Below are 13319 nucleotides of genomic sequence, written 5' to 3' on the forward strand. Positions count from 1 at the left end.
TGATACTATGAATCACCTGGAAGAACAAGAATATCTGCCCTTCTGCCCCTGGGGAAGGCGGGCGGCGGGGGGGGGGGGGGGGGGGACATGGGAGGGGAAGGAGGGGCTCAAGCAGGCCTTGTCATCATTTATTTTCCCTTTGTAGCTTCAACGACTCTGATAGAGCTGGGTTTTGAATGGAAGTGTCTGACCACTCTCATCCTTGAAGAGAAAAGACTTTTGTGACGTACATTCCTTGAGTTTGCAACAAATCCTCCTAAAAGCTCCAAACAAAGTAGAAACATTCCTCAGTCTCCTTTTTGTTTAGTTGGCCTATGTGGCTCACTTCGTGGACCTTGCTTATAAAAAAACATGATCTATGTTCAGTATGCAGTTATTGGCACCTCCTCCTGGCCTTTCTTGTCATCTCCGTTTCTGTGCAGTATGAACATGAAGGCAAAAGAACTGGATCATTTCTGTCCCTCAGCCCTCCACCCCCTGCTTCTCTAAGAAGAGAGGAGTAGAGAAGAGCGAGCCGAGGCAGAGAGAAGAGAGCTGCTGTGGGTCCCTCAGCAGTTACATCCTGCCAGGACCTCCAGGACAGCCAGGCTTCTCTGTCTTGTTCACCCCTGCAGCTACAACACTTGGCAAGGAAGAAGCACTCAACAGAAAAAGGTTTGTTAAATTTGCTCAATAGACTGAATATTGGCCAAAAAAAGTGAGGGTTCTAAAACACAAGGGAAATGATTCCACCTCCCTTAGAACCACCCAAAACCCCACTTTACTTGTCCTCCATAAGACTACAAACATCTGTTGGGAGACATTCCCCCCAGATGACAAGAAAAAGCACAGGTTGACACTGATAATTCTTCAGAATTCTCTTCCCCAAAAGGAGCACTAGCTAGCAAAGCCCAAGCTCTTTGCATTCCTTCCAGCTCTTTCATCTGACCATGCCCTTAAACCAGCTTTATTGCTATTGCACTCTATGGTATAAAAGCTATGCACAAATTCCATTTCCAACATTGATTATAAACCGTGACTCAAAGTCACTGAGAAGAAATAATAGTCGAGCTTACAACTGAAATTAATAAAAGAGATAAGGAAATAAGAGATATTATAAATAACTATTGGAAAAATCAAACATCCTCCTCTTGTTTGCATGGCCTTGATTTTCTTACCACCCCATGTTCCCCCACACTAGAGTTTTATAAAAAGCACAGTTGACCTACAGTAGGCTATCAATGTTTTCCAAATGTTGCCTGCAAATGAGTCAGCAAGAATGCTTCGAAAGAAACTGTGTTCAGTTGGCAAATTTGAAATATACTACTACTCACTCAGAAAGGCAAGTTAGAACAGATACGCATCACTTCTAATAAAAATGTTAGGGACACATTGTTCCTGATGTGCCCAGCCAGGCCCTCCCGCTAACTTCCCCTGCTCCCTATGTGTCTGCCTCAGTGCCTGGCACACACTTGGGTCTCCATTTAAGACTAAATTACTATGGACTGACTGACTGTAGTGACATTTTTTACAGCCCCATTTGGAGTCAGGGGAAGCTCTGGATTCAGTCTCAGGAATGCAGATTCTATTCATAATTTTCTATGAGCAGTTAAGCCCTTCACTACTACCATCCCCAGCCTCATTTTTCTCTTTACAATTATGAGGTTGTAGGACATGAGCTCAAAGGTCTTCATCTGCTTTATGTTTCTGTAATTCTGTGACACATACAGAAAGCAACTCAGAAGGGACTGGACAGTACAGGGAGGAGGGAACAGAGGCAGAGACTGAAGATACATTTCATGCCTTGGGGAGCTCAGGCTAGGCCCCTCAGAATGGTAACGAGTTTGAGGGCAGGAAATTCTTTGTAGGTGGAGGTCATGAGTGATGCATTGTAAGGAAAGAGTCTAAAATCGAGGCTTCCTTGGAAAGAGCATATTGAGAAAGCAGCTGTGAGAATCTAGTCCAGGAGGCAAGAAGACCTGCACCATGTTTCTGAACCAGTTAACAAGACATCCTCATGGGGAGGGGGCTGGGAGTGTACCGTGTACCTACCACCGCTCTCTGTATCCACTACTCCCTCCCACCCTCTAACTCCCACCTGGCCCTTTCTCCACCAGCGGGGCTAGAAGGGTGGCACCCCACAGCTTGCCTTTTCCTCATTTCTCTCCCACAGGTGTCTCTGAGCGGCCCACATGGACAGCCCCAGCAATGCTACCATGCCCCGGGGTTTTCTCCTTCAGGGCTTCTCTGAGTTCCCACACCTGAGGCCTGTGCTCTTCCTGCTGCTACTGGCTGTGCACCTGGTCACCCTGAGCGGGAACCTGCTCATCCTGGTGGCAGTGGCCTACATGCCCAGCCGGCCACCCATGCTGCTTTTCCTATGCCAGCTGTCAGCCATTGAGCTCTGCTACACCCTGGTGGTGGTGCCCCGCTCCCTGGCTGACCTGGCTGCACCGTGCCTTGGCCTCGGCAGGGGCTGCCCCATCTCTTTCTTGGGCTGTGCGGTTCAGATGCAGATGTTCGTGGCACTGGGTGGGGCCGAGTGCTTCCTGCTGGCCGCCATGGCCTATGACCGCTACATGGCCATCTGCCACCCACTGCGTTATGCGGCTGTGGTGACCCCGGGGCTGTGTGCGCGACTGGCCCTGGCCTGCTGCCTTGGGGGACTGGCAGTGTCCGTGGGGCTCACGGTGGCGGTCTTCCACCTGCCTTTCTGTGGCTCCCACCTGCTGGTGCATTTCTTCTGCGACATCACAGCACTGTTGCACCTGGCCTGCACGCGGAGCTACATGGATGAGCTGCCCTTGCTGGGTGCCTGCCTGGTGCTGCTGCTGCTGCCCTTGGTACTCATCTTGGCTTCCTATGGCGCCATCGCTACCGCCCTGCACCACCAGCACTCCCCTGGGGGCCGGCGCAAGGCTGCCTCTACCTGTGGCTCGCACCTGGCAGTCACCTTTCTGCATTATGGCTGCGCCACCTTTATGTATGTGCGGCCTAAGGCCAGCTACTCCCCACAGCGGGACCGCACACTGGCGCTCATCTACACCAATGTCACACCGCTGCTCTACCCATTCATCTACAGCCTGCGCAACTGTGAGGTCATGGTCGCCATCCGCAGGGTGCTGGGGCGGTGGCAGCTGGGCCAACCACAGGGTCAGTCTGTATGAACCATGACAGCAGGCAGGGGCCAGGCCAGAGTAGGCAGCTCTACTCCCTAAAGTTTCGCATACAGGAAATATCATCAGGAATGCCCCCAGGGGGGACTCAAGGACCGGATTCAGGAAAGAACCAGGAAGCGTGTCCACAGAAGGAGAGCCTGCCAGCAGTTGCTCCATCCTCCACCCCTCCCTGGAGGAACAGCCAGAGACAGTGTGGTATGGCCTGAGACCTGCCTCTAGTGCTTTTCACAAGCACGTGCTGATTTCTTCCCAACCCTGGGGCCTGCACGGTGGTGGGCTTGCAATAATGTGGGAAGCAAAATGCATGGCTGCAGGGAGCTCGCAGACAGGGCAAGTATGTATGTACAAAAATGTTCATGTCAGCACTGTGTGAATCAGCAAAAGATTACAAATTGTTTAAATACCAGCATGTGACTAAATAAATTATGGTTTATTCCTATAATGGAATCCTATGCAGCTGCCAAGAAGGAGGGGGAGGGGAGGGGCGGAGGAGGGGAAGGAGGAGGAAAAGGAGAAGGGGGAGGAGGAGAAAGAGTAAGAAAGGGGAGGAGGAAGAGCAGGGGGAGAAAAAGATTGATCTGTGGCATACATAGAACCATCTCTCATATATGTTGTTAAGTGAAAAAACAAGGGACACAATAGTATGTACTAAGGAGTCACCCTTAATTCTGGCCTTGTCATTTGCTATTTCCACTCCTGGAAGGCTCCTCCCTCAGATCTTCACAGGCTGGCTCCTTGTCATCCAGATGCTGTCTCAACTCAAATATCAACTCCTCATAGAATAAAGGCCTGCACTGGTCACTCTATATAATATCACTTCTCTGCTCTCTCTGACATCATCATGCTTTAATTTTCAAGCATCTCTCATTATTGGAAATTATCTGACATTTTGTAATGTTTTAATTGCCTGCTCCTCCCAATCCTCTCTAATAAAGAAGTAATATGCAAATTAACCATCACTCTGCTACATAAGCCACGCCCACCAGCCAGGCCACGCCCATCAGCCAATCAGGGCAAGTATGCAAATTAACCTCAACCAAGATGGCTACCAGAAGGGAGGCTTGGGTTTCCCTGGTAACAGAGGAAGCCAAGCTTTCCACACACTCTGGCAGGCCCAGGCCTCCACTCAAGGATACAAAGTTTCAATTATAGAAGATACATCAATCCCAAGAGAAATGGCTGCCGGCCATGGGAGCGAGCAGGAGGCTTGGCTCCACTCCAGGCTACAAAGTTTCAATCGTAGAATGTAAATAAATTCCAGATACCAAGGCCTCTGCTTGGGTTGTCAGGGGCGTGGCTGGCCTGCAAACCACCACAGGCCCCTCCCCCAGGCCTCTCCACACCCCAAGGAAACCCCACCCTGATCCAGGACACCTTTCAGGGCAAACCAGCTGGTCCCCACCCATGCACCAGGCCTCTATCCTATGTAATAAAAGAGTAATATGCAGACGGACCATCACTCCAACACACAAGATCAAGATAGCTGCCCCTATGTGGTCAAAGATCCTGCCCCCATGTGGACACAAGATGGCCACCACAAGATGGCCAGCAGGGGAGGGCAGTTGGGAGGGACCAGGCCTGCAAGGGAAGGCAGTTCAGAGGGACCAGGCCTGCAAGGGAGGGCAGTTGGAGGCGATCAACCCTGCAGAGGAGGGCAGTTAGGGGTGACCAGGCCGGCAGAGGAGGGAAGTTGGGGGCAAACAGGCTGGCAGGGGAGCAGTTAGACATCAATCAGGCTGGCATGGGAGTGGTTAGGGGGTGATCAGGCTGGCAAGCAGAAGCGGTTAGGGGAAATCAGGAAGGCAGGCAGGTGAGCAGTGGGAGCCAGCAGTCCTGGATTGTGAGAGGGATGTCCGACTGCCAGTGGGATCGGGCCTAAACGGGCAGTCGGACATCCCTTGAGGGGTCCCAAATTGGAGAAGGTGCAAGCTGGGCTGAGGGACACCCCCCCCCACCCCCGTGCACGAATTTCGTGCACTGGGCCTCTAGTAGAATATAAATTCTGTGAAATTTGCCTACTTCATTCCCTGTTCCTGAACAGTGTCTGGTATGTAGCTGCTGCTCAATGTTGAATGAAATAGTGAATGAAACAGTGACTGAGAATCTCAGTTATGGGGAAAGAGGCAGCTGTAATGGGAAAAGGGATTTCAGGGGCAGATGAAAGACACTTAGGCAAGGCTTACTGTGTGATGTGTGATCTAGCCCTGCCTTCTTCAATCCATTGAGCTCCACAGTGAATGTTATGGTATGATAGCATTTATATATTAAAAAAAAACATAGAATATAATGTGTATGCATGCTGTGTTTGTATATGTCCTATATGGTTTACACACACACACACACACACATACACTAAGAGTCTGAGGAACTGAGGGACAGAGGTGGGGCAGACCTTTACTTTTCATTGAATACTTTCCTTATATACATATGTGCATTACTTATTCAGTAAATGCTTACAAAATAAAAATAAAAGCTAAGGAGAGGAAGAGGAATACACAGAGGAGTTTATTGTTGTTGTTTTAAGAGCAATCAGAAAAATAGGAGAAAATTCAACACTGTGTGGCATCATGGAAACCAAGAAAAGGATGGATGGATCAACAGTGCCAAATGATACTACTACTTCTAGAATAATGTGATACTGGTGCCAGAGATGTCTAATCCAATCTAAAGAGCACCAAATTCACCTGTATGAACCTTAGCAAAGCATGTGCAAAGATCTGGCAGCCAAATAATGCAGCCCACATCCTGAAATATTGTCTAGCCAGAGACCATGCCATGACTGTCAGGCCCCAGCCACTCCTTGTGTCTTTGCTCTTGTTTTTCTTGTTGTTCCTAGATGAACTGAGGGTGCCAAGGTGGTGACGGGTTTTGTTTTGCTGGCTGCTCTCTGTCTCTCTTTCCTATTTTATAAGGGAGTCCTGAGATGGGGAAGCCAATGGAGTGGAGGTCTGGAAAGGCTAAGAAGTGGCTTGGGAGCTGAGGTTGAGATCACAAGGCAGATCACTCAGTGTTCTGATTGTGTTTTTTAAAAAATAACAATCTATTTTAGTAAAAGAAGCAGAAAGTCATTTATGAGAAATATTTAGAAACCTGTAGAATCTCTAGGAAGGTTGTAGAGTTGGTCGTGGAGGCAGGGAAACCACGCCTCACAGTTCTGCTGCTAGGGACAGAGCATGTATCATGCTGGGGGTCAGACACCAGACCCTCTGCCCTGAGAACCTATCTGTTTCCATCACCTCCTTCATTACATGGGATGCCTACTTCTTCACATCACTCTTTCCTGAAACAAAATCATGCATGGGCGTCTGACTGAAAATCTCAGTTATGGGGAAAGAGGCAGCTGTAATGGGAAAAGGGATTTCAGGGGCAGATGAAAGACACTTAGGGAAGGCTTGCTGTGTGATGTGTGATCTAGCCCTGCCTCCTTCAATCCATTGAGCTCCACAGTGAAATCAAGTACCTGTCAGTACTTGATTTATGGTTGGGATTTATGGTTCTTATGGAGGATGCAGTTCCAGCCTGGCCACAAGGCAAGGGAAGGAAGTCTAAGAAGGGTGCAGTTATGGTGTGGTTATGTTTGCAAAATATGGGCCTACTTCAGCTTTGTCCAATGTCACTGCTAAACCTGAAAGTCGTGTATCACCAATGAAATGCTTTGCTGCATGAGTAGCTGAAAAGCTTCAGCAGAAGAAATTCACTCTCAGTTGTTGTTTTTTAAACATTTATTTGATTTTTGGTGGTGGGCACATGGTGCTATATACAGATTTTGTAACTTAGAAATCCACACATGAAACCTCTATGTTCATCTTGACTAATGTCACCCCAATAAAATTTAATTTAAAAAAACACACAACATTTTACCCACAATATTCTTGGAAATTTATCTTATCCAAAGTATGTTGTGATATAAATTATATTTTCCTATAAGCACAATATGGGGACTATAGTTAATACTGTATTGCAGATTTGAAAGTAGCTAGAAGAGTGGAACTTGAAAGTTGTCTTCATAAGAAAGAAAATGTGTAAACTACGCTATTGGAGCTTGGGGATTTCTTTTGATTTTTTTTTTCCACTGGACTTGCAGATAGGTGGAAAGAGGGAGGGACTGTGTGGCAGCACCCCTCACTCAGGGCAGCACCTCTCTCTCCATCCATTCTCCACGACACTGGCAGTAAGTTCAGTATTAGCAGGAACACAGGAAAGATGGAAAAGGGTCCTTGTTGCTTCTGTGTATAGCTTCTGGACTCATGTTTGCTCTTAGATAGCCATTCCCAGCCCCTATACTCATTTTCCTTCTTGGCCTCCCTTCTGGATTCAGTGTCCCCATGCCTACTGCAGTGGCCAGGTTTCCTTGGCGGGAATCTATCTCCAGCTGCCCTCTGCAGCCCCACCATCTGGGAGCTCTAAAGTTGTCTACACTAAATACAAAGCTTGAGGAGCAACCCCAACCATAGAAGCTTCTAAAAAGGTATTTTGAGCCCGGCTGGTGTTGCTCAGTGGTTGAGCATCAACCTATGAACCAGGTCACGGGTTCAATTCACGGTCAGGGCACATGCCCGGGTTGCAGGCTCAATCCCCAGTAGGGGGCGTGCAGGAGGCAGCCGATCCATGATTCTCTTTCATCATGAATGTTTCTCTCTCTCCCTCTCCCTTCCTCTCTGAAATCAATAAAAATATATAGAAAAATAAATAAAAATAAAAAGGTATTTTGAAAACATCTCTCAGACAATCCAAAGGGTGGCATAAAGTACTGCAGGCTTGATGCAGAGAACTGTTGGAACAGCTTGTATTTTATAAAAGAGAAAAATAGGAGAATTTTGAGTTGACAAAGCTCAACAGGATAGAAGTAAATGAGTAAGGGGGGGAAATTAGGTCTATTTGTAGCTTTGGTTTGACTAGCCATTTTTCTCCCACAGTTTTGAACGTATTTCAAACATTTAAAATACCTAACATTCATCAAGGGTTCACCATACCGTAGACTAATTACTGGGTTAAGTGCTTTACGTGGGTTACCTCATTTCATCCTCACAAGAGCCCAGACATTATAATTCTCCCCATTTCACATTTGAAGAAACCGAGGCAGTGGAGACTTTAACTTGCCCAACTGTTATAAATGGACAATGTGGGAGCCAATATTCAGATGCAAGCACCCAGAGTATGGAGCCTACACCCTTAGCTACCAGGCTTTGCTACCTCCAGCTGAGTGGTGGTCTGCTGAGAAGACAGAACAACTCTTCTGTTACACAATGTGCACCTAAGACTGGACAAGTTCTGAAAGTCTTGGGAAAAGGTCACAGGTAGAATGAGATTTCCAGGCTCTAGACCATTGGATCTCAAATCTATCATGTTCTGAAAACTAAGAGAAACTGGTTCACAGAACACTGAATTCTCAGGATATAAGCAGAAAATGACTTGATTCCTTCTGACCTCCATGTCCTCAAACCTGCACTATGGGACACTCCTTGACCTACCCTCAGACTAAATCCATAACATGTTGCATATTGTCCTAGTTCTTGTTGAAAATAAGTCTCCAGTCACTTTTGGTACCAAAACATTCTCGTTTCAATATTAAAAGTAGCCAGTCCAATGCAAAATAAAAAGCCTGAACCTCAGTGAAAGTTGAAGCTTTTCTCGCCCTCAAGGTGAGAATCATGAATTTGGAAAGTCCGCTTCTTTGCTGTTATCTCTCTTCCCTCTTCCTCCTCTCCTTGTCTTGCTTGGCCTCCACTAGACTGTGTCTCACTTTTCCTGGAGTTGAAGCAGGGGAATTACATGGGTAAGGGGCAAAAACATCTCTGTTGACTGGCAATGGTGCCTTTTGGGAGCAGATTCCCTAAGCTGGCTGACTATACTCAGAAGCACCATCATGGTTTTCTCAGAGGTTCTACAACTGGGCCCATTGCAGCACCCTTGATGTAAGCAAAGCTTCTGATCCACCCATCCAGACACACTTAAACTTCCCCCCCCACTCCCGTTTGCTGACCACATACAGTTTCTCCCTTAACCTCTGTGCATCTGAGGATCCACTTCCTCAGTTAGGGTCATATTTATCCTCCACGTAGTCTCTTGAGAGAGATACTCAGTCATGGCCAGCTCACTTCCATGGATCCCACCTCTACTCTACAAGAAAGCCTTGAGCACTTTTGCTGAAGCATTGGGAGAAATGCCATTTCATGCCTAGGCAGCCCTCTTCCTTCTCTCTGCTCTGCATCTCTAGCCACAGCTCCTCTTATCAGTTCTTAGGCTCCCCCAATTCTAAGGGGTACATGGTGACTGATATAAGAGAATGAATGGTTTAAGGTGGATGGGAAACCTTCCCATCCCTTGTGCATGGAAGTGAGACAGGACAAACACCAAAGAACACCAAATCTCTCCAAAAAAAGTCTGCTCTCTAATCTCTTCCTCCTCCTCTTCAATTTCAACCTTTTCATACTGGGCTGGGGACTAGGATGAGAGTTGACAATTGGTTTTAGAAACCCTCTCTGAAAACTCTGCAAAGTAAGTACTTCATTTTGGAAGGTGTGGGTATAAGGCATTATTATGATTGTTCTCACACAAAGACAAAATTGAGATAGAATCCATTTTAATATCTTTTATCAGCCTAACCGGTCTGGCTCAGTGGATAGAGCGTCAGCCTTCAGACTGAAGGGTCCCGGGTCCGATTCCGGTCAAGGGCATGTACCTTGGTTGTGGGCACATCCCCAGTAGGGGGTGTGCAGGAGGCAGCTGATCGATGTTTCTCTCTCATCGATGTTTCTAACTCTCTATCCCTCTCCCTTCCTCTCTGTAAGAAATCAATAAAATATATATTTTTTAAAATATCTTTTATCAAGTTGCAGAGCCTTTGGAGCAACAGAAAGGAGCAAATAGGGGTTAAGATTTCCTGGTATCCCATGACAAGTACTTAAGTAGCTGTAATGAAAAGAAAAAAAAATGTCCTCCTGAGACTTGGATGTCAATAAGTCCTTGGGCTGTTGTGAATGGTGTCCTGAGACAGCCCAGCCTGTGGCCAAGGGAGTCAAGAGACTGGGGCACAGATAGTCTCACACTCACCACATGAGAGACCCCTCTAAATTGATCTGGAAAGAGGTATCCTTCATCATGAAACTCAAGGCCAGCAGAGGAAAGGCAGGGTTTCTCATTTGTACTATCTACTGGGACAGCTGATGATCAGGCAATTTCAGAAAAAGTCCACAGGCTGAGAGACAGAGATAGAGAGGGAGAAGAAGGTCAGAGGCAAGAACACAAGGCAAGGTATGGAGAAGAAAGCAGAAGCATCATTAATTGTGAAGTAATTCCAGGGGGACCAGGGGATGGAGATTAAGGTTATCAGACCGCTGTACCGATTTTTCGGTAATTTCCGAATCTGCCGCTATACCGCTTTACCTAATTTTCTGTACTTTGCCTAGTACCTATTTTCTACAATGTCTCCAAGTTCCATCTTATTCTAACCACTTGTTTGCATGTAACTAACATTTTTCTATATCATGTTGATTTTTTCTCTTTAATGCTCAGGAGCCCAGGTATAGGGGACAGTTAGGTTCAGGGCCTCAGGTCTGGTATGGTTAAGGGAAGAGATTAGAAGCTGCTTTAGTATTTTATTGCTGCTGTAATAGATTACCACAGATTTAGTGGCTGAAAACAATACACATTCATTCTCATGAAGTGCCGCAGGACAGAAGTCCAAAATCCATTCTACTGGGCTAAGATCAAGGTGTTGGCAGGATTTTTCCTTCTGGAGGCTTCATAGGAGAACCCTTTTCTTTCCCTTTTAAGCTTTTAGTGGCCACCAGCATTCCTTGACTTGTGGCCCCTTCCTCACATCACTCTAAACTCTTGTTTCTGTCATCACATTTCCTCTTCCTGACTCTGATTTCCTGCCCCTCCCCACTAATAAGGATCTATATAACTACATTGGATTCACCTGGATCACCCAAGATACTCTCTCCCTCTTGAAATCCTTAACATGATTACATCTGCAAAGTCCCTTTTGTCATGCAAGGTATGACACAGATTCCAGGGATTAGGGTATGGACTTATAAGGGTAGGACATTATTTAGCCTACCACAGATCCATAGTGTTAGGGCAAATATGTAGGCCTGGAGATGAGCCTGAAGACTAGAGAAAAAAGCATGTCAAATTCCTTGTCTATAGGCTGAGAAGCCAATTGTATCTAAGAGTAGCAGGAAATACCGAGCCAGAATTCCTTTACTCTGCTTTTTTGAGGTATTAAGAAACATCATTTTGCTTAATTGGGGCAGGAAAAAGATTCTAAAGCATAAAGATACTGCTTCCCCTCCTGCTAACCTCTGTGTAGAGAATGTCAGAATACGAAAAGACCTCCACATCAAACATACCTTGATTTTCATCTCAGTTGGCTCTTTATCAATTGTCTAGCTCTAGCCAAGTTTGTGCCTACCTTACAAAGTTATCCTGAATAATGTTTTCCTCTTCTCACTCCATAGGACATGACACACATCCAGATCTCCCTTTGGGGCCAAGCTCATACCAAGCTAGGGCCTTTTAAAAAGAATCGCCTTAGTTGGTTTGGCTCAGTGGATAGAGCATCAGCCTGCGAAATGAAGGGTCCCAGGTTTGACTGGGTCAAGAGCACATGCTGGGGTTGCGGGCTAGATCCCCAGTAGGGGGCATGCAGGAGGCAGCTGATTAATGATTCTCTCTCATCATTGGTGTTTAATTCTCTCTCTCCCTCGGCCTTCCTCTCTGAAATCAATAAAATATATTTTAAAAAATAAAGAGTCAAAGAGGATCTTTTAGCAAAATATCTCATATGCCTTAAGCTTAGTGATCACAATCTGATTGTCATTTAGCAGCTTGGTCCTGTAGTCAGACCTGGCATGGCTGCATTCTTCATTTCCTCCTCTACCCACATGGATTCACTATATTGGGCCAGTGAGTTGCAACCATGGAAGAATGGAATGAAACAGAATGGCCAACAACCCAGGCCAAGGGCCAAGAAGAAGAAGCTGAATGTAGATCAAGGTTGAGATGCATATGGAACACAGAGACTACAGGAACCAATGGGGAGAAGATCTCTGATAATTCCCTCGTTAGAATTTCACGGAGTTGAAACAGAAGTCCCCACCTGTTCCTGGGAACAAGTATAATGAGTTGAATAGAGGAGAGAGGAGATGGCCAATTCTCCATGCAAGATGGACACTGTACAGAGAATAATATGTATAACAGTTAATACTTTGGAAATATTATATCAATGTCATTTTATCTTTATTAATTCCAAAATTCTAGTTCTAAGGCACCTAAATCAAAACACACAGCCTTTGGAGTTGGACACTAAGATTTTGATAAAGTAGAAGCACAGGGAACTCAGTATATGATACAAGGGAAGTCCCTGAATTAGTTATGGAAGGAAAACCTTCCCCTTTTGGCATAGGTATGGGGTGAAAGAAAAGTAAGAAAGCAGAGAGTCAAATATATGTGCCCTGACCACCCCTTTTGAGGGACTTAGATCTCTGAGGATGGAGAAGAGATGGGGTGAGGAGAAGGTAAAAAGCAGAAATGTTTTCCTGATCCCCATTTGGAGACTTGGTAGAAGACTACTGTTCAGGGTGGCCCAGAAAATTCAAGGTGGTAGGACAGCAGAACCACTGCAGTGAAGGATGGTGCCAGGTCAGGTCAATCTGAGACATGGTCTTGGCTCCTAGAATGTGGATTATGGGCCCCAAACTCCCGCATGGCTCAAATGGGAGGTGCAGAGGCAGCTGAAAGTTCTACCAGAGAACCTGCCAGGAGAGCATCCACTTGGTGTAGAAAAGAACTACAAAGTAGACTTCCTAAACCAAGACCCCAAAAGTAATCGCGGTCAGTTCTTCAAGTGTGTGTGTGTGTGTGTGTGTGTGTGTGTGTGTGTGTGCATATGTGTGTCTTTTTGTGTTTGGGGGAATCATATTAGAAACCCTGAAGTAGGTTCAAAAAAGGATTGCCACAGAACCCTGACAAAGCTAAGACAATAGTCCATGAGTCCCTCAACCACAGACTTCAACAGTGGATGCCACAGACTAGATCCAAACAACCACCACTTAACATAAACCAGCCATGTGTATACGCTCAGATGAGAGTAGTAGCCCAGCTGCAGAGACCAGCACCAAGACAGACATGACAGGATTCTTTCTATACCCTCAA

At 46.3% G+C, this 13319-nt stretch overlaps 1 protein-coding gene across 1 annotated transcript; it reads left to right on the forward strand.

Annotated features, from left to right (window-relative positions):
* Nucleotides 1-2171: 2171 nt before the first annotated feature.
* On the forward strand, nucleotides 2172-3146 carry LOC307107915 (olfactory receptor 10AC1-like; the record flags this gene model as incomplete). The annotated part of the gene is made up of 1 exon (XM_079785468.1): nucleotides 2172-3146. One exon carries the CDS (start codon nucleotides 2172-2174, stop codon nucleotides 3144-3146), a length of 975 nt encoding a protein of 324 aa, XP_079641594.1.
* Between the last annotated feature and the right edge of the window lie 10173 nt (nucleotides 3147-13319).

This window comes from Cnephaeus nilssonii, assembly GCF_951640355.1.
Source record: "Cnephaeus nilssonii genome assembly, chromosome: 12".
NCBI lineage: Eukaryota > Metazoa > Chordata > Mammalia > Chiroptera > Vespertilionidae > Cnephaeus > Cnephaeus nilssonii.